A 23,674-nucleotide genomic window follows, 5' to 3' on the forward strand; every position below is an offset into this window, starting at 1 on the left:
TGTGGTAATTTTAGGTTCCACGTTTTGTTGCTTTCAGAGAGTTATAAAATAAGATGAATTTACGTTTAACGCGGAGAGGCCACAGCAGTGGAGTCGCCAATATCAGTCAACTATTTTTTGGAGAATCTCGAACGAAAATAGACACGTGTCAGAGCGTTCGTGCCGATGCGCAATGTTTACAATAATATTTGACGTAAAGAGAATTAGAAAATTGAAAATCGCGCCAAGTAAATGGCGGGAAGGGGGACATAATAGAAATGGGGTGGGGGTAAGCATAACAGCTTTCCACTCTTATAGAATCTATTTCCTTACAATTTTTGTTACAATTAAATACAACTTTTTAACAAGTTCCCTTTAACGCACATTCTTTGTTTCGAATTCTGCCAAAACTACGTTGCCCACCTCTAACGTAGAGGACATCAGCTAGTTCTTTGATCGTTAATTCGCGTTTGAGGACGTACAAAAGATTTTTCACTTCGAGATTTGGAAGTCTTAAAAATCGGCAAAAGGAGGAAAAGTTTGAAAGGCACAGAAATCTTAACAATCCGACTCCACACTCGCCCGAGCAAGATCGACTGCCGAAAACGATAACGTGGCGCCACGTTGAGGCACTCGAAACTCAACGAACACGAGGGTCGCGGTTACATTAACCCGGCAAAAAACTCGCTTTTTCCAGAGGACAACGATCTGCACCCAGAATCGCGCGGAAAAATATGTAAAAAGTAAAAACCGTGATTACGAGACAGGTCCACGGAGCAGACTTCGTAACAGGGAGAGACCGACCGCGGGTCGGATAAGTTCCAAACAACGAGCAGCCTTAGATTTTGTAATCTACGTGCTTCTACTTACCTACCTGTTGCTTCGCCCGCGAAAACTGCGCCAAACGCGACAGGTGCAGTGAACCATCCAATCAGCGACGATTCTTTTAAGCTTGCAATGGCCCCCTCCCCTACGACATTTTTTATAAAATTCGACAGGCGAAACGGACGAGCAGCTAGTCACGTCTTCCAATCAGGACGCGGGCTCCGCGGTGGGAAGCGTTTTCGAATCGTCGTCGAAATGGTGGTGCCTCTCGCTCAATCTGATGACCATGCTCGTCGCTAGAATTATCGCCGGCACGTAAGAGGCACTTTATCGAGGGAGATCGTTGAGCGATGGGGATCATCGATGAAAGGAAGCCCACTAGGAACTGTATAGTTTGAACTGACCTATTAAAACAGGGGAACCGCGGCTTTAAGTGTGCGTCGAGCGCGGAGAATACAAACAGTGCCAAAACGGCAGTTGTGCTAATGCTCACGGACCCGTGAGCAGCAATTCCTTTTGACGTTCACGAATGAGCCTAAGCTTGTTCGTTGGCGCGCCCTTAATCTCTCGCGAAACAATCATTCCAGTCGAAGCAACATCGCGTGATTATCATTTTCAATGTTCGGCTTCATCACTAGTTGTTAAGCGCCTCGCGGTGCGCCTTGCCAGATGCGCCGATAGATTCTGAGCGTCTTGCGAGGCGCTCTGCGTATGTGTAAAGTATAAAAGAACCTGTAAAATATGTTTATACATAACGTCGTAAGTCGCATGTAATAACGTGTCACTAAATCTTTCTACACTGCCTATTTATTCTTTATTCGTACATCATGGTTTGCGAAGATGGTAATTTCAACGGCACTTACTTTGCGCATTCATGCAGGAGATAGCCTTCGGGGGGAAGCAGAATCCATTGCAACGTGACAGATAACGAATAAAGAAAATGGTCGATTGGTTTCTTGACTGACAGTATTATGAGTATTATAGAGCATTCGTTAGTTTTTATTAAAGATAGGAATGCTTCTCAGAATGTAAGGAAACGAAGAGACTCTGCGAGAGTATTTCAGAAGTCTCGGAACCCTGATGTTTTTATGTTATCGAATCCTATGGAAATATCTGTAGTACTCATGGTAGTGACTGTACCAAAAAGAAAATACTTATCTTCCGTACAAGGGCCTTAAAATCCCTCCGAAACATTGTAATAAAGCGCAGCTTCTTTCTTATAAGTTTCTATCGTGTTCTTGTTATTACAATGTACCAGATAAAAGCAGTTCACGTAATTGTCTTCTTAACATTCATCCATACGAACGATCTTATATTTTATTCACGAACTCTTGCGCTAGACATAATGTTTTCTATTCTCTTCGATAAGTTTCTTTTCATTCCTATAGCTTCTTTCGTGATATGTAACAGAAAAGTAAGAATAATATTATTAATAGTCGCACATTAATTTCCAATGACCACGTTGCGAGACGTGAGATTTAACGTAGTACGCGTAAGAAACAACAGTTTTTATTATTTTTTTAATGTAGCGATTGTTTGTATCGCGCTTCGATACCGAAATGACATTAAAAGTAATAATGTATAGTGTATGTTATACGCGCTACATGAATTTACGTATACTCTGAATTGCAAATGTCTTTTGAGATATATCCATCTTTCTTGTATTATTTAAATAATGTGCGTAGAAATAATGAAAAAGAATTTAACTACCGTGATAAGGACATTGAACAGCATTTACAATTTATAGTATACATATATCATCGTAGGAACATTAATGACATTACCATATGTTTCTTTACGTTCTAAGAAATCTCTCCATTAGTTTTGTTATAAATAAACCAGTACTTAAGAATGATCTAGTATTTAAGAATAAACAAAGCACAAAATGCCTTGTACAGTTTTTTAATCTTTGTTAAATAAATTGTTTCTGCGAAGGACATATCTATAACACTTGCAAAGTTTTATATTATCAGTATTTGAAGTGTGCAGAATATTTAATACACAAATATAGCATATCTTTCGTGCAACGTACACGTACAAGGCCTTTGTTTGCGTTAGATCTTCCGCCGGGGCAATAAAATGATTCATATTGAAACTTGCCACATTGTGCTATGCCCTGACATTGTACAGTATCAATAAAAAAATATATGTTCGTTTTAACCGATGCTTATTTTAAAAATTCAGCAACACCTATTATTACGGAATTTCTTTTATTGCTCAATATTTTGCACCCTGATATTGAGATTTAAATAGAAAAAGTGTAAAATTACTTATATTAAATGCAAATTGTTGGAACTATCGTTAAGATTTTCCTTTCTTTTCAATTTCTATTAAACTCTTGTCTAAAGTTGTTTTATACATTAAAAGTTTCGAATATCTTTTCATTAGTTTTTTCCAAAATTGCATGACATCGAATATCCTCAAATTATTCCATATAAAATCTCTCCCGCGATCTGCAATTTTCTTGGATATGTCATCATTAGCTTTCGCAAATCGTATCAATTCCCTGCACGTACGAAAACATTAAAAGTAACACACTTTATAAAGTATACTGCAATTAGCAATAGAATTATATAAGCTCTTACCGCAATGCTGTTTGATTAGCGTCCTTGGAAACAGGTATGTAATGAACCCAGGGCACCATTGCATCGTAATAAAATTCGTTCCATTCATCCCCAACATGAAACACCAAAGATCGACACAGAAACAAGTGTTTGTGTCTGAATGATGCTGCAACCCCTCGGTAATTAAATAAATACTTATATTTACAATGTGATTCTAAAGGGACCTCTGATGCTGGCGGCGCATACAATGTGTCCTATAATAAAACACAAAATTATACACCATATACAACGATAAATAAATACCTGGAATAAGAAATTATTACTTTGTCAGATTTCCAAGCTTGATTTTTTGTGTATTGAGCATCTACTAAATCTGGGTTACTGCGACTCAACAGTATCAAACTGTCGCGCTCCGAGCTCGTTCTAGAACCTCGGAAGAATCCTTTATCCTCTTTATCTTCCCACGGTGTGTTTCTGCTAGCCTGTTCTAAAGACTCGCGATGTTCGTCCCACCTTCCAAGGCCACGGGGGTACAAAGAAATTGCAGGTCCGCCTTCCCAAAACGCCCACGCTGGATATGTAATATCATAATATTGTGGCGTCTATAAATACATTTTGCAATGCTCGAGCTTTTTATCAATACAGAGAATAAATTTACAAACTACAACAGGCTTAAACGAACTTAAAGCGTAAGTTTCATTACTTTGGCATTATTTATTAATACTTTATTCACCTTGCTAAAGGAGAAAATGGGCAGCGGACCGCCGAAATGTTTGCTCGATTGAGGATAATCTCGAGTATTTATTACTAGATCCATATCCGGTAAGTCTGGAGCAAGTTTCAAAAGAAAGTGCTCTATTCCAGCGCATCTCGAGGGGAACATGCAATCTTTTTGCCTATACACTTTTCCTCGTACTATTTGATAAAATGTTCCTCTGTAAAGAGCATAGTAGATTCAAGTTGAAGCTACTTATTGTAAACTTTGCAATTACAGCATACCTATTTTTTGCAGTATTTATCAAATCCTTGTCTATACCTTTCTCTCTGAAAGGTTTCAAGTCTCGTTCAATAACATCTTTAAAACAACCGTTGTTGGTGTTATTACATGGCTTGTCATTTTTTTCTGCTTCTTTGATCGCATCGTAGTATTTGGTATATTGCTTATTCAAATCTGTTAAAGGACAAAATGTATAAGAAATATTGCAGCAGGCTATTTAAAAATTATGGACCAGTACCTTTCTTATAGACATTGGTATCTTGTTCAACACAATCTTGCACACTGTCAATGGAACAATATTGCTCCACACAGTTACCTACCCAGAGAACAGTGACTAAGAAAGCGAAACTTAATATCAGCATATTTCTTTTTGAATAATGGCATGACAAATCCTAGCAGAGTGTAAACAGGATTGCTGAAGGTGCTAAACTCAGTTTAGCTCTTCCGCTTGATGTTCGTTCACTCTGACTCGCTCGTTCGTTGGTCAAGCGTCGGTCACGTGATTGGGTTTGACGCTCAAAACGAGTGTCGACGCTGAAAGTCCCGTGGACCGATCACGTGACTGGTTTTGATGCTCAAAACGAGCGTCGAGCGTCAGCATGATATCGCACCTTAAAAGTCCCGTGGAGCAATCACGTGACTGGTTTTGACGCTCAAAACGAGCGTCGAGCATCAGCATGAAATCGCACCTTAATGCTTAGAAGCAACTGGTTGCAGCTAGTGACATCTGCAAGGACGAAAAAATACGCACCTTATGAACATACTTTTTTCGACACATTTAAAAAGGTCTTGTTTCCGTCTTCGCCAACCCAACTTCGTACAAATGACGATAAATTAAATTTCAGGGCGAACAGGGACAGTGAGAAAGACAAACAAAATGTTTTTCAATACATTTTTATTAAATAAAAAATATATGCTTATGCTTGTTCGCCAGTAGGCATAGACTTTATAATATCGGAGTTTCCAGGATCTGTAATCGAAAGGGTGCACACGCGGAAGTACTTTCCGCACGCGGTACCCAATTCTATATTGTTTCCAACGTAGTGATGCACCCCAGTCTTCGCCAGCATAGCATAGTACTCGATCTCCGATTTCCTGTCGACAGAAATACACAGAACTTTGTAGATTCTAGTCTGCTGCGTCGCGCGTGAAATGTCTCTGCACTTACAAGCAGAGACGTGAGACTACTCCGTAGGACTCCCGTTACGACGACACAAATCGATATTAAGAATATAAAATTCGTTTAATGTAATTCGAACGTGCTCCTCTTACTAAACGTGTCGTTTTATAATTCCCGTGTCAGTCTGTAACTTTTACAGGAGTACTACATCTCAGTCTCACCTTAGAGGAGGAGTGTTATTGGCGATGATGACCAGCTTCGCTTTGCCTTGGCGAAGGGACTTCAGTGTCTGCTTGTACCCCAGCATGTACTTTCCGGATTTCATAACCAGAGCTAGTCTGGTATTGATACCCTCCTGGGACTTTTTCTATTAAAGAAAATGCATAACGTACAACTACAGCGTAAGCGTATCTAATTTTGGAGGAAAGAGACAACTGGACAAAGGATAGAAACAGGAAAAAGGGCGATAAAATATTAGGAGAAAACGAAATAACTGAACAAGAATAAAATAATACAAGAATGATGGAAAATAGGAGGTAGATGCGAAGCAAGAAGAGAAAAAGTTGAAAGTTTCAACATGTGCTTGGAAAATTGGATAGAACACGTGCATTAAATAAACATATTTACCTGTTTCTTTTGAGCTACCATTTTGTCTGTTTAAGTAGACTTAATTCTGAAACATTATTTAAGAAAGTATTTAGCGAGTTCTTCGCAACATCGTATTATTAAATAAATTTTATGTATAATCGCAATACCTGATCCACACACGTACTGCCGCCGCACAGGCTAACCGTGAAAGAGCTTGAAAGTGGAAGAGATGGCATATCTCGCAACGTGCCGAGTTCGAGATCGCCACGAAATATAAATTACATAGAGTGGTATTTCCGGTAGCGCATAACTTTATTGATTTAAAATTTACAATAGAAGATTGTAAAAAGCTACTGTCCTATAAATCTTGATAATTATTAATATTAAGAAACAGATCGATATGTAATGTGGCTAAATAAAGTTAATCTTATAAACATCCTATATACGTGTCATGTAATAGTTTATCATTAATGATCGTATTTGACTAAAGAATTAAAACTTTTCTTATTACTTATCTTACTAATTATTACTTCCCTTTATATTTATTAGTTTCGTTTCACTGCGCTGATAATAAACGACATGTGAATCTTTACTTAAGTTTTTGCATACAGCAGTTTTGTAAACACTGCCCTTTATGCTTGTACATAATCAAATTTTGTAACATTATAATACGATGTGTATAATATTATAAAATTATGAATAATCGAGTTTATTTTATAGACGGATTAAATGAAAGAGCTTTGATGCGAATACGCTCGGGTAGGAAAATATTTAAAAACCTCAATGCGATCGATAAGAAACACGGGAAAAGGTAAAATGAAGCTGCAAGATCGGAACGGTATATCGTAAATATGATAAGAGACGGGAGGGAAATATTGCCAGGTGTTATCAGAAGAGCTGGTAATAATCTATAAATAATATTTACTTACTTCTTTTTTATCGCTCCATTAGTTTGCACAAAGGTCAGTTAATTGAAAACTTTCTGACAAACGCCCACGTTTCGTTACGCGTATGTATCGTTATAAATATGTAATATTAAACATATGTTATCGTTTTAAACGTCACAACGTTGAGGATTTCTCCAGGAAACATACGTGTCGGTATCACTAAATAGATGACAATAAGTTGAAATTTTCACTATTACATATAACAACTTTTCTTCGCTTATGATAGAACATATATATAAAAGTATTTCGATTGAAAAATTGTATCTAATATGCCTCTGTTTTATGTTTCAGAAATATTTGCAAAATGGAACTTAAATCTGCGATACAGACTTATGATTGGGGGAAACGCGGCATCGATAGCATTGTTGCAACATTGATGAAGTCTGCCACTTCTGATTTTACATTGGACGAAAAGAAACCGTACGCTGAGCTGTGGATGGGTACCCATCCAAACGGGCCTTCGTACATAAAGGAATTGAACGTTTCTCTAGCGGATTATATAAAAAAAAATAGCAAGATACTGGGCAGCGAAGTTCAGGAAATATTTGGCCAGCACTTGCCGTTTCTTTTTAAGGTTTTATCTGTGAACAAAGCGTTATCAATTCAGGCACATCCGAACAAGGTACATACCCAAGCATGTGTACTCTAATAATGTGTACTTTGCACGACACGTTACTAAATCTTACGTCCCCACGGCAGGCAAAGGCGAAAGAGTTGCATCAGCAGTATCCAACTATTTACAAAGACACAAATCACAAGCCCGAGCTCACAATAGCGTTGACACCTTTCGAGGCTCTTTGCGGTTTCCGTCCAATTAGAGAGATAAAAGAGTTTCTGAAAGTGCTTCCCGAGCTGCGTGCTGTAGTAGGAGAAGATAAAGTGCTGAAATTTATGACGACCGATGAAGCAGGCACTTCCAAAGCATTGAAAGCGTGTTTCCACAGTCTAATGGCCAGTGATCCTGGTCTGATTTCGTTACACCTTAGGAAATTGCTCGACAGATTATCCAGTTTGGGTAAATTTTAATACCAGTTAGGGTAAAGGTACCAGTATTTGACCATGTATACTGATACTACTGAGTTGATAACTTTTCAGAAAAACGTGAAAAATAAGCAGTGGCGGATTTAAGAAAAAGCCCAGGTGGGAAACGTTCTGAGGAGCTCGTTTTTTTCGGGAAAATATAGAGTTAATTTACTAAAAACGGTCTTAGTGTAGTAGTACAGAAAAAAATATAGTTTGGATAAAATTATTATTTTATTAAAGATGGGGCCCTGGGGGGCCTTCTGGACAGGGGCCCAGGCAGCAACTGTTCATCAGTCACCCTGTTAAATCCGCCACTGAAAGTAAGTTTTTAGAAGTGACGAACTGTGGGTATTAGGAGCCGCGGCGCACTGTTGAAAATACATAGTTGCACTTCTAAAAACCTTATTTTTCACGTTTTTCTGAAAAGTTGTCCACTACTGATACATGGTCAACTACTTTACCCTATGTGCGCAGGAAAACCTTTTTATTGATAACGATACATACAATATCTTCATTCCAGATGAATCGTTAAGGCAAACTTTACACGCCAGTGTATTAGAGAGACTATATTCGGACTACCCAGGGGATGTGGGATGTTTTGGCATTTATTTTTTTAATTTTGTTACCATGCAGCCTGGCGAGGCTCTATATATTGGACCAAATGAACCACACGCATATCTTTCTGGTGGTAAGTGTCGTATAATACACTGCTGGACAAAATTAAGGGGGGGATTCTCGTATAACAGTAGTTTCAGATATCTTTGTCTAATTTGAACAAATGTACATCATACTGTATTTTAATTACGTTATATTCAATATATTTTATAAATACATTTCCAGATTGCATGGAATGTATGGCATGTTCTGACAACGTAGTTCGAGCGGGACTCACTCCGAAATTGAAGGATGTGCCAACATTGATCGAAATCTTATCGTACAATTGTGACCCGGTGTCTGCAAAAAAATTACAACCTTCCCGCGAGGACGAATGCACAGAAGTATTTCGTCCGCCTGTACCAGATTTTGCTGTTGCTAAAATCACAGTGAGTCTCGTCATATTGAGATCTCTGATCAATTGTTAACAGTACAAGACTCGCGATGACAAATATCTGCGTGTTTTAGATACCTCCCGGTAGATCCTCGTATAATATCATTCCTAGAAGTACAGCTAGTATTTTGATCATCATAAACGGAAAGGGAGAGATTTCGTCGTCAAAGATCCTTTACCGTGGCTCGGTGATATTTATTCCGGCGAACGAGAAGATCGGAATCAAAGTTCTATGCGGCTGCCACCCGATGCTGATGTTTCAAGCGTTCGTAAACGTCTAAAGGTAACTCCCGGATACTTGGGCGAAAGTGCGGCGAAATGCAACGGCAAAATTGCACGACTAAAAGTATTATTGCACTTTTAAATTCTTCTTAGACTAAAGTGAGTACTGTTGCTCTTTGAACTTTACGAATAGTTAGAAGCATTAGTTGCGAAGCCACGCGCAATGATTCCTATAATAGAAAGTTTAAAATATTATACCTTTTTTAATAGACTAAAAAACATGATTTCCATAGTAAGGCATTCCATAGTTCATATCATAAACAGTAGAAAATAGAGTTGATGTTTGTACACGATGCTTCCAATATTATACAGTGCATGTGTATAAAGCTGGAGACATTCCTAGACTGCGACGGAAGCATTTACCAATTACAATTCCTGCCATGATATATGTATTATATAGATTTCTGATTTCCATTATTATATATATAGCATTTTTATATATCAGGAGGATCGTTATAGCGTATTCGAACGGTTGCACTGGTGCGCACTGAGTGTGAACTTTTTCCGCTTCCGATTGGCTAAAACAGGCTAAAATTCGCACTCAGTGCGCACCAGTGCGACCGTCCGAATACACTATCAGTTTCTTCCTCTCTGTCTCGATTTTAAAGAAGTATGCAAATTTATGCAGTACCGCACTTGCGTAATTTATTTAATGTATACACGTTCGTGATCGTACAATTTACAAAGTTACGAAAATGACGCCATTTTACGGCTCATTAGTATGTAACGAGAGAAGACAAACGTGCAATCAACTCTAGTCGATTTTTGTTAACTATATACAATGTTTTAAATGAGAGTTCCTTGTTTCGTGGTACACCACCAAATTATCAAACGGAGCTATACGACATCACACGTGTAAACTTGAGCAGTTTATTAATATAGATTAGCATTAAAAAATAACCATTCCATAATGCCTTATTTATGAAAGAAAGGGATGAAAAATATGTTAATTTACACTAATTACGAACGCAACAGTGAGAGAAATATAAACTGTTTTTGGAAATATCTTAACGTGTGTACAGAATTGTGTTACTCTTTATTTACAAATTTAAGAAATACGCGAGGATTCTGCAGCAACAATGTACTTGAAATAATATAATGCATTTTTTATGAAGTATAAATATATACTTTATAAATTTACAGTTTTCTCTTATGTAACAATAAACATCTTAATATAATACAGTAAGTTGATTCAGCTGCTCACTGTATTGTTAAAAATAATAAATGAATAATTTATTTAATCTTAATCTCTATTCCTTATTAAGACGACAGAAAAAAATCAATGGAAATACGTATACAGTACTTAAAAAGTTTATCAGAGTCATACAAATCCTGCACAGCCTCGAATTCACGATAGAAAAATTACAGTTTCATTTCAAATAGGCGAACGGAATAGATCTAAACGTATATACAAGTACCATTAATCGTCATCTGATTCATCGGCTTTCTTCTGAGCACTTTCGGCAGATTTTTCATCGTCTTTGTAGTGTCGGTACTCCGGCTTCAACTCCCACATATTTCTATGAGGGTTTTTCAAATTGTAGTTACAAACTTCGTTCAATATCTCCTTCAAGTATACCTAACAAAATAAAATAGTCAGTAACAAGTGCAATCAGTATTCGAATTTCGAGTCGAATAATGATCGATCGGTCGAGTCGAATTGAGCGTTTGAATTTTCCGAGCTGCTTGAAAAAAATTTGAGCCACTTGAAAAACTCAAACGGCTCGAATATTCGCGCCCTCGTAAGACTTGGAATTATTTGGAGGTAAATTTTCAGCTCGAAAATTCTCGAATATATTCGAACAGATCTCCAACTTTCGAGTTACTCATAAATATTCGAATTACTCGAGGCACTCGGATATTTATGTATTTAATATCAGACATTAGTTTAACTGTATGGAAGGAATTTATAAGACGCTAGTAACTCGAAGTAATTCGAGTGATTCGAAATTTATAAGTCGAAAGTTGCAGACCTATTCGAATATATTCGAGTAATTCGAAAATTTGCGAGCTGAATGAAAATTTATCTCCAAGTAATTGGAACTCTTACGAGGGTTTGAATATTCGAGCCGTTTGAGTTTTCCAAGTGGCTCGCATTTTTTTTTTTTCAAACAGCTTGGAAAATTCAAACGCTCAATTCAACTTGAGCAATCAAACCGAGTTTAGCTCAGCTCGTAAATTCCGGGTACTCGCACACCCCTAACAGAATGCGTAACTCGAAGAAGGAAAATACTTACGATAGGTTGCCTCGTAATTTTCACAAGGTCCCTTATGTTATAATACTGGTGTTTCTCAAATGCTGCAAACAGCATATCCAATACTGCATCTTTATCGTCGCGCATCTTTTTACCCTCGGCCTTCTTCTTTTCTGCATATTCGATCTATAAAACGAACGAACATGTTAATACAACACAAATGCATTACAATTTCAAATGCTTTGGTAAAATACATACATTATGCTTATGGTCTGAAACAGGCTTGAAATTTTGAACTACCCTGTCCAATTGCTGAACTTGCCTCTGTGGTACGGAAGCCCTCTTAATGCTTTGCAGTTTTAATTTCATGTAACAGTTGTCGGCTGAAAGCATTTGCAACATGTGAAATATATTCAACGTAGAAGTTCTCTGACAATTTTACAGCAAAGTCTTTACCATATGGTCGACACTCTAACTTTTGTACTATCCTTCCTTCCATGTAAAGTTTCTCAGTTTCAGGAACAATAGAATCTGAACTACTCGATGCTGGGGAAGAATAAAAAGTTACAAGATATATCTGCGAACGAGGAATTTAAAGTGCTACAAAGTGTCTATCGGCGACTTACGAGTAACATGTGAAAATACACCTAACATTTGCTTCGTTACAGTCGTAACGTCTAATCTGTGTTGCTTCGGAATTTCCTCTTCTCCTGGCTCTTTCAAAGCTAAGACGGCTTCCGAAAGTCTAAGAGATACTTCCGCCTTTTGACCAGGGTTTCTAACAATTGTACGTAGATCTTAGTTTCCATGAAATTATAGCGTTAAAGGTATAGAGGTAGAGTTCAGACCTACTTAGTTATCTTTAATTTGCCAACTTCTATGTTGCCAGGCGCTTTCTCCCATTTGTTCGCTATGTATTTAGGTACTTTGACAAGCCACACTCCTCTGCCGGCATTGCTCAAATCTAATTCTTTCTCTGTGTGGATAAGATTCGTAGACATGATTTCTCTACTAGCGGGAGGAATTGCTTAAGAAATCAGGTGCTGTATTGTGAAATAAATGAAACCGTGGTTGTAACGCTCGATATATTTATATTTCGTGAAGCCCTTTATGTTTCATAGAAAGTACATTCAGGAAATTTAATGTAAGGTTTGCTTATTCTAACTCGAAACTAAACAGGCTGAATAATTATTTGACCTAGGAAAGTAACTTCTATCCCTTCTCTGTGTGCGTGCGTACGTGTTACAGTGAGCTTATGCGGACTCCAGTGGACTTATGCTTATGCACTGTCAGGAAAAGTACATTTTCTAAATGAAAATAAAGCAATGGTTGAAGAGTTTCAAGACCGTATCGCCGCATAGAAGAATGTGTGCAACTTTGCATTCTGGGTATGTCACCAGAGGGCTACAACTGCAATTCTTATCGACTGAGTATTAATATATATTATAAATGATATGCCTACATTATTTTCTCTGTTCTCCACTCGGCATATATTATAAATATTTATACGCGTTCCTGGATTCTTTCGCGACATATTTCGAGTTTGATAGTTAATTATAATACCCTGGTATTTATTTTAAATTTGAATTGTTTCTGTCTGTGCTACATATCTCTGATTTAAATTCAAATGGGAGGGCGACGCCATTACGGTTGATAGTTTGATATTCAATTTGAATTTTTGGAACGGAGATTCATTGGATATATATTTTTTCATTGTTTTCTCTCTTTGTTATCGAATCATGAGCATAATAACTGATTTATTGAACTAATCTTGAAAGAAGTTTAGACTTTAAATTTTAAAAAAATCCAGATCCTTTCAAATTTACTTTTAATTCTTACCACGGATAACGTTCTAACCCCATTCCATTCTCAGCTGATAATGTTGAATGCGACACGAAAATAATAAGAGTGCTAGAATTCTACGCAAAAGTTTACATTGAATGTTCGATCTACTCTACATATATCTTGTCGGGTATCTATAATTAGATCTTGGATGAAATGCATCTTTCTTCTCCTTTCCTTGTTTCTTTACTCCGAAACTTAGTTTCAATTATTCAATCAACAAATTATTTTAATTGATTCGTAAGTTTGGTTACGAAACCATTGATTTGGTTTATTACTTCCCTTCATTACATATCACCGCTTGATTCTTATCTTAAACTTCGCAATTTGTGTACTGCATGCATCGAGGTCAATGGCCTGTCGTTTCATGCGATGCAGACTTAAAGGTGTAATAAACTAATCGTGAAACATTAATGAAAAAACACGATACCCGGTAAATTTGGTGGATTATTAACAACGCTGTAAGATGTTTATAAAACTGTAACAATATTAGAAGCCTACATCATGGTTTGAAGTATAAACTCCGTATCCGTGTAAATGCTAACGCACGATATTTTTAATTTGCATATTTATTAAACAATTGTATGATTGAAAAATATTTGTCACGCGAGTGAAAAATTGTACTCGAAACTACTGTCGTATCAATTTTCACTTGGTGAAAATTATTTCAAAATCATCCAATCGTTAGATTAAGTTTCGAGGCAAAATCTATCCTAGCAAAGGCTGTTTTTATAACAGAGACGTAATGCATAATTGTTTCAGGATTCTGTGTCTGATTAAGGATCACGTATTTTTGTAAAACTTACGATGGTATCCGCTTGCGTGATCATAAGTCGGCAAATTTCCACTTCATCTGTTTGTCATGGTAAACGAAATTTTCGGAAGTTTCTGGTGTTAAACAAACGAGGTAGTCGTGCGTTTAAAGAAGAGCAGGCAAAGAATCCAGACAGCGATATTCCAATTGATCGTAAGCATGTTCGATCACACAGTTTAACAAAAGTGCGTTAGGTCATCAAAAACTAAAGGAACTAATGAATAACTTTTAGGAAGGGGTGTGAAGTTGACGGGAAGAATGATAAACGATAAATGGGTCAGCATACCAGAAATGGAACCAGAACTGATCGTTCCATCGCTGAAAGATTTTCCTTTAAAGCCATACGTCTCTTACCGAGTCAAAGATCTTCCGCCACGGGAATACACGCCGAAAGACTTGTTTAACCTAGTGTATGCTAAAAAGATTAAGGACGATTTTGAGAATGGAAAATTAGGACCAAACGGCGAATCGTTGAACCCTAGCGAATATGAGAAACTAACGCCCGAAGAAGCTAGAAATCGGGCTGAGAAAACTGGTACAGATATTTTTACTATGGAGAAGCCGGAATGAAATTAAAATGACGGGGAACGATTAACTTTGGTGGTATTTCAATCAACGTAAAAACCTGGATACCAGATAATCCTCTCGCAGTCTGCATATGGTTTTATTCGGTATACTTGTATGCGCAGTGTATACAATTGTCAACAGTTTTGCAGTTTTTAAGTAGCAATTGTTTACCATCGTATGTGACAGCAAGGGAATAAAATACTTAAGGCGTTGCAAAAGCAAAGAGACTTTTCAATCAAAACCACCGCGTCTCGCTTATTCTTTTTATTAATCTCGTCGCTACGTGACGGTAAACAATTACTTCTCGAAGTGCTCGCGCACATTAGTCAGACAGTATATGGTTGAACAGTGGTTGTGTATCATGGTCAACAATAATTTTTGCACAAATCTGTATCACAAGTAAAGATGGCATCGCAGTACGTGTCCATGTAACGATGAAGTAAATCTATTTGCTATTAAACGAACAGTACATGTTCATAAATGATGTTTATTCCATGCATGTTTAAAGTCTATCGTTCGACAAGGAAAGGGAACAGATGTAAATGCGCAATATTGCTAAAACTGATTTTCAATTCCTGAGTTACTCTTTATGCGTTCTCGGAATATCTTTTCAAGAACAATATGCCAGAACAAGATCTCGTATGATTATGCTAACTTAACGGCTACTGTTTCTTCTCTTTTTTTTTGCTACTTATCAAAAGATTTTTTTGAGCGATGTTTGATTGTTTTTTTTTGTTGGGTAAAAAATGGCGGAAAATTTGAATATTAAAGTCGTTGTCAGTTGTGCACGGCCGGTATTGCTTCCTACTGACTAGACTACCAGAATCTAATACATATTCTTGCCTTCGAAAAGTGCTGTATTCGTATCAAAATGTACAAACATTTTTTGCTTGTTATCGATTCATTCTCCCGTTCTCTTAATTGTTATTGCGCAAGAAGCTCGTAAAGCGGAATTGCCATTTTTTATGCCCTCGGTGAAATGATAACTTTGTACTGACAATTGCGCGAGGTAACATTAATCGGTAACTATTGATTCGACCCGCGCCCTTTGTAGAAAACGGAAACGCATTCGAGGCGTTCAATTTAAAATATAAACAATCATTATTTTCATTCGAGATCGTGTATACAACAATTTTATTTAAAACATCTTTACAGAATGCAGCACTTTGTTACTTTTTTTTTTCTCTCTCTCTCTTTTAAACAGCAGCTACTATTTATCGCTATTTATTATTGTTTCTGTTATTTCCTAACTTGCTACAACCATCATATTGAAGAGTGGAATAATAAAACACCTAGTTTTGTACAACGTTATTGAAATCGTTCGCCAATAAAAATCTTTAACAAAAAACTTTAACGCGATTCCGTTCGCTTCTCTTTCTAACTCCACTCTTCAGTTAATTGCGTATAGAAAAGCATAAGTGGCATAGTTCTTGCGTCTAATTTCAATACACTTTTTATTTCAGTCGTTTCTGCAACGCGACGATTATTGCGATTCTATCCCTTATATTATATAACGTATTTATTGTTACCTGTCATTAATTTGAGCACTGATAGTTTTCCCACTCCGCAACGTACCCCCTAAATTTTACGCTACGTTAAACATTCGGTTAAGATGTATGGAGCGGAAGTTACAGAACGAGCAAGTGAACTTAAAAATCTTCTTTAATTACGTTGGGCCGAGATGCTTCGAAAAGAATAGAAGTGCCGGGAGGGGGAGAATGTATACATATAGCCGTTGTCGTATAATTTGCTGAAATGTATTCAGGAAGCACATCAAAAGCACTCTTCAATTAATTATCATTAAAATATGCGCAGCTATACACGTTGCACTCCCAATTAAACGTAGTCATTGAAAAGCAAGACATATGCCACCCGCTCATGAATATAAACTTGGTTGGTGTTTTTTCTTGTTAATTATCAGTCTATGATATAATTGGATATTGGACTGATTAAATCAGCCAGTCAATAAGGCAGGCGCGCATGCTACTACATGACAAAGATTTTTTAATAACGTTACAGTTTCACCATACATACGCGTTATATGTAATTTTGCCCATGAATGAAATACATGTGTATAAATATATATTTATGATAAAATTTTATGCTTAACAGCAGACGTTTTCCGAGGAAAGAGAAACAATTATTCAGGAGGAGTAAATCTTTGGCATTTAGTAACGCGCGCCTTCCGTCTAATCAAAGATTTTGTGTATGAAAGCTAGAGTATCGTGGTGGAAACGGGTTTATAAAGAAATTTATACAAAGTCGCCCTTGGGTACTTAGAAAATAGATATGATAGAATACACAATTATATAAATAAAAAATACTGATATGGAAAGACTAGGAAGGCAATACTGCTTATTGTATTTGGTGTATTCTAGTCTAGCCTTTCAGACTCAAAATCTCCAATTGAATACTAAAAGTATAACAGGGTAGATGCTCATTCCATTGGATCCCCAACGTTTTCGAAGATGGTCGAGTGAGGGTTGCTTCCAGTGGGCCATAAGAAGCCACCCACACTGCCAGGTGGCAAATATGATGCTCCTCCACTGAGACCCACCTGATATATTTTCTTCTTTAAATTATTTACATTTTGTATATATAGTTTCTGTGCTCGTTATCTTTATTATATGTTCATATCAAAAAATAAAATCTAGGAAGCCAAATAAGGGGAAAGGTACTACAAACGATATGCATCTTTCAAGCTTCATATGTTCGGGTGTTCAACGTTGTCTTGTTTGAGGATTCTTTAATCGTAGTGGTGCTGAAGTATGCCAGAGAATAATATATTCTCTGAATTGCGACGATGTGTCGGTGCGCAAGTCAGTGTTATTGTTTGAGATATGTGTATTCAACAGGCAGAGAAATAACTATGTAAAATTATATTGCACAGTTATCAAAATAGAATTTTATTTTACTCATTTTTTATTTGCACTTCTCGACACACGTATTTTCAATACATGTAGGCTGCAGCTAATTTGTTTTCAAATTATACAATTGTCTCCTTTTTTTTTGTTTTGTTAACTGTACACTGATGTTCAGTAGAGGATCGGTACATGCACGAAGTAAGGCAAATTAGAGTGAACAATAAACTGCCAAATTAAAGAAAAATAATTGTTTATTTGCATCTAACACAAATAATTGTGCTATCGTATCACAAGTAACATCTAGTCGCTAATGTCATAAAACAATGCTAAGAATATTTACATAGATCCATCGTTGTGAGCATGATACACGCTCACAACAATGTTAACATTACGAAAGGAACAGTAACATAATACTCTGTGTTGTTTGAGTCTGAGTATATAAGTTCACGGATTCCGGCGCGACTTGACTTTGCTCCGAACTAGCAATGACGTCACGATCGTTGAACAGATACCAACGAGCGATTTTCCGTTCTTTAACTGTAGCCCGATAATTTTTTTTTTGTATCATTAGGCAGCTCAACCCAAACGATTTTTTTTTTTAAATTTCTATTTATAGAATTACCTGTTGACTCCACAGCAACGTCCTTTCTGCCAACTGACAGTCTGCCGCTAGTCGGGATGGCAGACTTTTCCATCTTTCTTCGTCTCGCTTTCGCTCTCTGTCAAAGTCTCTGTCAACGTGCCCCTGAGACAGGGGTGGCAAGATTTGCGTTCTCTGAGCTAGTTTATAACTATCCTGTCTTGGTACGTGATCAGCGCGTCTACCCGTGGTACTCGCTGATACCGGTATCGGCGTCGGGCTCCCTCCACCTCTATGTCTATGATACAAGTTTCGCTTTTGCTGCAACATACGTTGCTGCACTAACAGCTGTAACTGTGTACTGGAGTCTCCACGAATTTTGAACTGTGGTTGATTCTCAGGCGGCGTAGACGGTGGTCTCAAGTGAACGAGGTCTAAGTGACCCCTTGCCTTGCCTGAGTCTGCAACAAAAGAATTCAATTTCTACCATTTCATGGCCGAGAAGCTTCTGAAACATCTTGACATGTCTCTGGAACATATCTTCATACCTTGAATACTTCGCTGCTTGGTTGGTCTGTCTCCACCACCCTGTTGGCAGAACAGTAATCTGGGACCACCGTCGGAGGCTCTACGACCTTGCGAGGCTCTCGATATTCTGCCGGTGATCGGCGACGGACTAAGAGGCGGCGGAGGTGTACAGGAGGGCAAGCTACTCGTGAACGAATTTGCCCCCGAGTAATCTGGTGGGCAACCGGAGTCAAAACTAGATTCGAAAAGTTCGGACGACGAGCTACCACTACCACCCGCGATAAATAATGTTGTTCGACTAGGAGGATCAATAGGATCCATAAGTGGGGTATCAAAATGGTGCTGATAATCACTTAATCTTCGATTCACTATCTGACTGTCAATTCGTTGACTGATATCATGATCTAGGCCTAGTCTATGTTCCTCTAGTTTAATCTGAGCTTCCCTTAATTCGTCACCGCTCGGGCCTTCTTCCAGATCACCTTCCGCGCTGCAGCATCCCTCGTCAGTTGAAGAGCTAGTCGAACTAAACCTTTTCCCTCCTCGGGTCGTGTCTTCTCTTGTCCTGGAAGTCGATACATATGGTATTTCGCACGCATTTCTCATTATCCGATGCAGATGTTTATGGTGACGAGCGCGTAACGTTCGATTAGGCGGTCCCTTCTTTTGCTCCATTTGCTGTTTTAGTAATTTCAATTCTTTTCTTTACGAGCGCATGAAATTATGAACGTGACTCGATGAATTATAATATAACAGAAACTCCCTAATATGTTAAATAATTATAAATACAATTTCACGAAATTGTAATCGAAATGAAAAGGAAAGCAATGAAATCAAATAAAGAATTACCAAAACTAAAGTCACAGCAAAGCGCTTCCAATCCAACCTGTCCCGACAAAATCTCCAAATTTCCATCACCGTCATTAAAGATCATCGTCCCACTAAGCTATCGCTGTAAATAAAAAGCGAAAGATTAAAATTCAATTCTTCAGAAATCTCTTCTGGCTGGCCGGATTGGAAGTCAAGTGAAAGATTTGCCACGTTAATTTAAACTTAATAAAGAAGAGTTAATATCACACGGTAAGATTCAGCAATTGGAAAAGGATGGTCGGTGAGTACAAATTTACCTAGATTTGAATTTGTCCTCTTTCGTTCTTGCAACGCTAGGCCAGCAGGTATTATTTGCTGTGCTGCCGACCCGATGCTGCTTCAGCCTCTCCAACAGTAGGAAATAAATAGCAGCATGATGATCATAGCTGCTAGCTTTTAATGACTGTCAATGGACAAAAATTATATAAAACAACATCGTTCAAATTTTATACATTGATATACGTAGCGCAACATACCTCTCTGGTTCGTGTAATATCTATCCCTAAGCTATGCATAAGTCGAAGTATTTGTTCATTTGGTTCTTGGATGGATGGCGACGATCTTGTTATGATCATTGAACAAACAGTGTCCGCGGATCCCGCCATCCAGCGATGTCTCTTTATTTGTGGAATGGTGTATCGCTTCGCAGGCTCCAAGACTAACATCTTGCGTATCAAACTTTCGCAGTCTGTAATAAAAGTTTAATGTGCATCTTCTAAGATTAGACAAAACAGATGGGAATCTCGAGGGAAAGAAGCGTTGGCTAGGCGAACTACCTGTACTCATAAAGTATGGAATTCTGAATCTTCCGCTCAAAACACGATCTCTCAAAGACTGAAGAGTAGATCCATCAAAGGGCAGTGCTCCGCATACTAATACATATAATACGACACCTAAACTCTGCAAGGGTAAACAGCATAATATGTTTATCTGTGCGCGTTGAACGTTATACATTAAATGGCCACGTATAAACTGCTTACCCACACATCAATTTCAGGACCAGCATAATGTTTCCCTCGAAAAACTTCTGGTGCCGCGTAAGGGGGACTACCGCACCATGTGCTTAATCTTTCCCCAGGCGAGAATCTATTACTAAAGCCGAAGTCAGCAATCTTCACGTTCATCTGAGCGTCTAAGAGTAAATTCTCAGCTTTGAGATCACGATGCGCTACACCCGTCGCATGGCAGTATTCAACCGCGGAGAGTATTTGAGCAAACGTTGCACGAGCTCTGGGCTCTCCCATTCGTCCATACCGTGCAATATAGTCAAATATTTCACCCTTGCTTGCGTATTCGCACACCTGAGAAAGGCACACGCTTATATCCGTTCTTAGATTCTAAACGTTAACGCGAAAGCATTCTGCGAGCGTACCATGTATATCATATTCTTCGTCTCCATGACTTGATACAGTTTAACAATGTGCGGATGTTCCAATTGCTTCATTATTTCTACTTCTCTATAAACTTTTTCAAGGTTGGTTGGGTCCAACTGGGTTTTATCGATTATTTTAATAGCTACCTGAAACGAGAAACAGCACGGATCTGTTACGCTTGGGATTTTTAGTCAGCGGATGTGGCACAGAAAGTGTAAATAGTAGCAAACATATGTCCCACTAAATCATACGTACCTCTGTCTTGGTAATACGATGTCTAGCTAATTTTACCACGGCAAAGTTCCCTTTACCAATGGTGCCTTCAATGTCATAAAATCCTACACGAATCTGCTTCTTGCTTTGCCCCATTCCGGAATCCATTTTCGAGCAAAAATTCTCTTGTCCGCAACTTTTAGATGATTATTCCTCCTTATTGTATTTCAAAACTGTCGGAAATTACTGGAAAGAAAGAGAAACGTTTCACTTATTCGCAATATGATTGTTGCTTAATGTGTTAAATGCTTTCAACATTCTTTAAGTAAAAGTAGTTCAGTGGTCGTTGAAGGCTACCTAAATTCATGCTCATATTTCGCTAACTGCAGATTCTTTTGCTGATATTTGTGTAGGCCCAAAGGTGCAGACTTTGCAGGCAGTCGGAATTTTGCTCCACATTCTTGGAGCCCGCTGTCTTAAAATGCAATAAACTGAGACCCTGACCGAGGCTTTTAATATCTCAATGCAGAATGCGAAACAGATCTTTAAATTAATTATAGTCTATAAAATACAGGGTGTTTCAAACTAAAGGTATGTAAACTTTGAACGATTAGTAGAATTTTTAAGGAGAAGGGAAGAAGTAACTTTAGTTAACTTGGGTTTACACGCAAATCATTCTTGAGACATTTCTGTTTTCAGATTGTAAGGCAATGATTGACGTTCTCCAAATTCAAGTGATTGAATTTTTTCTAAAGAATTATGATATTCATATTTCTCATAGTTTCCTTAGTTCCAGCAATTTTTCTTGGTCATCTTTAGAACCCATATTCATTCAAAATGGCTTCTTATTCTCATTCAAATGCAGACAGAATGAATATTCATTTTCACATTGTAGAATGCAGAGAGACTTGTGTGATTGACAGTTAGATTACATCATGAAACTTGAAAAAAGTTTTTTATTAAAAGCTAAAAGTTCTTGAGTCCCAGCTATTTGTAGACTTATATTTATTAAGATTATCTTCTTTTCTTAAATACAGTTGGAGTTCTGAAACTCTTTGTATTTCTATTTAAAATACTTCTGCCTTATTTTGACTTTCACCGAATCCGCAAAATATTTCAAAATTAAAAACAGTTGGCACTTTGGGAGTTACGAACAAAAATAAAATAATTCCATTTCATTTTGTGACAATTCAAATTAAACCGTGCGTTATTCCGCGAGCATTCATATTGTGTTTAAAATAGTACTTCGTTTGCTTTCAGCTTGGGCGTTCGATATTTAAAATCGTATCTCAAATACACAATAATACTACAAACAGTAGCCCAGGCCAAGAACCCTTTATTTAAACAGAGCTACAATTCCATTTCCACGCTGACAGAAATAAAATAAAATTTCGATCCAGGTGCGACGAATCAGCCTTAAAGCAACAATCACCCCTTGATTCTCCGAAAGCTACATTTTCCCAAGCTCTGATCGAAAGGTGCACGTTCGACGAGAAGCATTCACGCGTCCGTGCGCGAAGCACGCGAGCTAAACGCGACATCGTTATTCCCAGGAAAAAGAAGAAAGAAAGAAAGAAAGAAAGAAAGAAAGAAAGAATCGAAGTAGGAAGCCTGGCGAAAGGGGTCTCCTTCGCAAAAGTGCAAAAGCTTTCCCGCAACAAGTACAATAGGTATTCCCGGCTGACGTCACGGATCGACAACGACCTCTTGCTCATCGACGGGTCCAGGATCGATACCTGTCGATAGTCCTTGACGAGGCGACGAAAAGAAGCGCCCGGAGGGAGCGAAAGAAAAAAGGAGCACGGCAGGAAAGCAGAGGCTACAACCCCAGCCGAGGACCACCCCCCACCCCCCGTCAGACTTAATTGAAACCGTTGACCGCTCGCGAGAGACAGAAGAGGCAGATACCTAGCGCAGCGTATAGATGACAAGTTCCACGGGGCTAGTGAGTACTCACGATTCGATCCCGTCCCGAATTACCGGGCGCAGCGCGTTCCGCACCGGTGGAGCCGTTTCTGAAGTGAACGAAGCGCGTTGACGGTGCCGACCTCGATGGGTGCGTAAGGTCGGGGAGCCGATGCCATCGGTGAGAAGTCGTCCTTCGCGTTCACGAGATCTCGTATCTCGTCTCGTAGCGGCGGCGTTCCTACGGCGTGCAGAGTCGTAGGAGCTTCGCGTAACGCGACGGTTCGATACCGACTGATCGACGGCCATGTTGCTACCCCCCTGCTACGCCGAACTTGCCGGCGCCCCTCCGCCGCCCTTCCTCCCACACCAGCCCCTCACCCACGTCTCGGCCATTCTTAGCGAGCATCGCCGCTACTCCGCCGACCCCCTCGCGCCGTCCGCCACAGTCCTGCCCTCCCCGCCGTCGGCTCTCCTTCGCCACCGCCGTGGCCTGCACGCGAGCGCGCGCGCACGTTATCTTCGACAATTGACGTCAACGTACCACGCT

General features: G+C 38.5%; 7 protein-coding genes across 23 annotated transcripts in view; 3 read left to right on the plus strand and 4 right to left on the minus strand.

Moving 5' to 3' along the window:
* The window catches only part of LOC143377562 (matrix metalloproteinase-14-like), a 42,943-nt gene extending 39,979 nt beyond the window's left edge, over positions 1–2,964 (plus strand). For 2 of the 4 annotated variants that reach the window (XM_076828980.1, XM_076828976.1), the window contains exon 10: positions 978–2,964. In XM_076828980.1, coding sequence (XP_076685095.1) covers positions 978–1,123 — 146 coding nt within the window. In that variant the 3' untranslated portion in view covers positions 1,124–2,964. Of the gene's footprint in view, positions 1–37 lie in introns of all 4 variants that reach the window. The other 2 variants (XM_076828977.1, XM_076828981.1) reach the window with 1 other exon arrangement.
* Positions 2,965–2,995: 31 nt separating this feature from the next.
* LOC143377566 (O-glucosyltransferase rumi homolog) lies at positions 2,996–5,072 on the minus strand. 2 transcript variants are annotated; one of them, XM_076828990.1, is made up of 7 exons: positions 5,057–5,072; positions 4,604–4,781; positions 4,368–4,539; positions 4,102–4,303; positions 3,692–3,970; positions 3,390–3,622; positions 2,996–3,310 (listed from the first exon to the last, which is right to left on the minus strand). In XM_076828990.1, the coding sequence occupies exons 2-7, from the start codon at positions 4,725–4,727 to the stop codon at positions 3,106–3,108; spliced, it is 1,215 nt and encodes a 404-aa protein (XP_076685105.1). In that variant the 5' UTR covers positions 4,728–4,781; positions 5,057–5,072; the 3' UTR covers positions 2,996–3,105. The 2 variants fall into 2 exon arrangements, with proteins under 2 accessions (XP_076685105.1, XP_076685104.1); XM_076828989.1 differs by lacking the exon at positions 5,057–5,072 and having other exon boundaries at positions 4,604–4,958.
* A 171-nt stretch (positions 5,073–5,243) lies between these two features.
* Rpl30 (ribosomal protein L30) overlaps positions 5,244–23,674 on the minus strand; it is a 191,866-nt gene continuing 173,435 nt past the window's right edge. Inside the window, exons 1-4 of one of the 3 annotated variants that reach the window (XM_076829004.1) lie at positions 6,241–6,345; positions 6,113–6,158; positions 5,707–5,852; positions 5,244–5,460 (exon numbers count right to left, since the gene is read on the minus strand). In XM_076829004.1, the coding sequence (XP_076685119.1) occupies positions 5,283–5,460; positions 5,707–5,852; positions 6,113–6,133 (345 nt within the window). In that variant the 5' untranslated portion in view covers positions 6,134–6,158; positions 6,241–6,345 and the 3' untranslated portion in view covers positions 5,244–5,282. Of the gene's footprint in view, positions 5,461–5,706; positions 5,853–6,112; positions 6,162–6,240; positions 6,346–23,674 lie in introns of those variants that run through there. The other 2 variants (XM_076829007.1, XM_076829006.1) reach the window with 2 other exon arrangements.
* Mpi (mannose phosphate isomerase) lies at positions 6,702–10,384 on the plus strand. Of its 6 annotated transcripts, none has more exons than XM_076828988.1 (6): positions 6,702–6,832; positions 7,312–7,642; positions 7,720–8,035; positions 8,564–8,731; positions 8,884–9,086; positions 9,166–10,384. In XM_076828988.1, the coding sequence occupies exons 2-6, from the start codon at positions 7,325–7,327 to the stop codon at positions 9,370–9,372; spliced, it is 1,212 nt and encodes a 403-aa protein (XP_076685103.1). In that variant the 5' UTR covers positions 6,702–6,832; positions 7,312–7,324; the 3' UTR covers positions 9,373–10,384. The 6 variants fall into 6 exon arrangements, with proteins under 6 accessions (XP_076685103.1, XP_076685100.1, XP_076685101.1 ...); XM_076828985.1 differs by having other exon boundaries at positions 6,750–7,082; XM_076828986.1 differs by having other exon boundaries at positions 6,750–7,035.
* On the minus strand, positions 10,590–12,855 carry Tfiifbeta (transcription factor TFIIFbeta). Its single transcript, XM_076828996.1, has 6 exons — positions 12,421–12,855; positions 12,195–12,346; positions 12,025–12,114; positions 11,827–11,951; positions 11,611–11,754; positions 10,590–10,952 (listed from the first exon to the last, which is right to left on the minus strand). The coding sequence occupies exons 1-6, from the start codon at positions 12,567–12,569 to the stop codon at positions 10,794–10,796; spliced, it is 819 nt and encodes a 272-aa protein (XP_076685111.1). The 5' UTR covers positions 12,570–12,855; the 3' UTR covers positions 10,590–10,793.
* On the plus strand, positions 13,726–19,329 carry Mrpl41 (mitochondrial ribosomal protein L41). Of its 4 annotated transcripts, none has more exons than XM_076829000.1 (3): positions 13,726–13,843; positions 14,173–14,377; positions 14,457–19,329. In XM_076829000.1, exons 2-3 carry the CDS (start codon positions 14,218–14,220, stop codon positions 14,792–14,794), a joined length of 498 nt encoding a protein of 165 aa, XP_076685115.1. In that variant the 5' UTR covers positions 13,726–13,843; positions 14,173–14,217; the 3' UTR covers positions 14,795–19,329. The 4 variants fall into 4 exon arrangements, with proteins under 4 accessions (XP_076685115.1, XP_076685117.1, XP_076685118.1 ...); XM_076829002.1 differs by having other exon boundaries at positions 13,766–13,871; XM_076829003.1 differs by having other exon boundaries at positions 13,773–13,796.
* On the minus strand, positions 15,986–23,476 carry LOC143377561 (uncharacterized). Of its 3 annotated transcripts, none has more exons than XM_076828973.1 (10): positions 23,177–23,476; positions 21,262–21,465; positions 21,006–21,152; positions 20,614–20,934; positions 20,410–20,533; positions 20,110–20,321; positions 19,891–20,036; positions 18,784–19,328; positions 18,278–18,696; positions 15,986–17,348 (listed from the first exon to the last, which is right to left on the minus strand). In XM_076828973.1, the coding sequence occupies exons 2-10, from the start codon at positions 21,385–21,387 to the stop codon at positions 17,229–17,231; spliced, it is 2,160 nt and encodes a 719-aa protein (XP_076685088.1). In that variant the 5' UTR covers positions 21,388–21,465; positions 23,177–23,476; the 3' UTR covers positions 15,986–17,228. The 3 variants fall into 3 exon arrangements, with proteins under 3 accessions (XP_076685088.1, XP_076685089.1, XP_076685090.1); XM_076828974.1 differs by having other exon boundaries at positions 23,128–23,476; XM_076828975.1 differs by lacking the exon at positions 15,986–17,348 and adding an exon at positions 17,761–17,880 and having other exon boundaries at positions 23,177–23,474.

This window comes from Andrena cerasifolii, chromosome 16 (genome assembly GCF_050908995.1).
Source record: "Andrena cerasifolii isolate SP2316 chromosome 16, iyAndCera1_principal, whole genome shotgun sequence".
NCBI classification, from domain to species: Eukaryota; Metazoa; Arthropoda; class Insecta; order Hymenoptera; family Andrenidae; genus Andrena; species Andrena cerasifolii.

Bases quoted from the DNA above. Each gene is read 5' to 3' on its own strand.
- LOC143377566 (XM_076828990.1), bottom strand. From the start codon at position 4,727: ATGCTGATATTAAGTTTCGCTTTCTTAGTCACTGTTCTCTGGGTAGGT. The intron at 4,540-4,603 runs GTACTGGTCCAT...GTCCTTTAACAG, and splicing joins TACCAATGTCTATAAGAAAG to ATTTGAATAAGCAATATACC. The intron at 3,971-4,101 runs GTGAATAAAGTA...ATGTATTTATAG, and splicing joins CCATTTTCTCCTTTAGCAAG to ACGCCACAATATTATGATAT.
- Mpi (XM_076828983.1), top strand. From the start codon at position 6,817: ATGCGAATACGCTCGGGTAGGAAAATATTTAAAAACCTCAATGCGATC. The intron at 8,732-8,883 runs GTAAGTGTCGTA...ATACATTTCCAG, and splicing joins ACACGCATATCTTTCTGGTG to ATTGCATGGAATGTATGGCA. The intron at 9,087-9,165 runs GTGAGTCTCGTC...TGCGTGTTTTAG, and splicing joins TTGCTGTTGCTAAAATCACA to ATACCTCCCGGTAGATCCTC.
- Tfiifbeta (XM_076828996.1), bottom strand. From the start codon at position 12,569: ATGTCTACGAATCTTATCCACACAGAGAAAGAATTAGATTTGAGCAAT. The intron at 12,347-12,420 runs GTAGGTCTGAAC...TACAATTGTTAG, and splicing joins GGCAAATTAAAGATAACTAA to AAACCCTGGTCAAAAGGCGG. The intron at 10,953-11,610 runs GTAAGTATTTTC...TTATTTTGTTAG, and splicing joins AAATTACGAGGCAACCTATC to GTATACTTGAAGGAGATATT.
- Mrpl41 (XM_076829000.1), top strand. From the start codon at position 14,218: ATGGTATCCGCTTGCGTGATCATAAGTCGGCAAATTTCCACTTCATCT. The intron at 14,378-14,456 runs GTAAGCATGTTC...AATAACTTTTAG, and splicing joins CAGCGATATTCCAATTGATC to GAAGGGGTGTGAAGTTGACG.
- LOC143377561 (XM_076828973.1), bottom strand. From the start codon at position 21,387: ATGGATTCCGGAATGGGGCAAAGCAAGAAGCAGATTCGTGTAGGATTT. The intron at 20,322-20,409 runs GTAGTTCGCCTA...CTTTTATTACAG, and splicing joins TCCATACTTTATGAGTACAG to ACTGCGAAAGTTTGATACGC. The intron at 19,329-19,890 runs GTAAATTTGTAC...ATCGACTTCCAG, and splicing joins GAGGACAAATTCAAATCTAG to GACAAGAGAAGACACGACCC.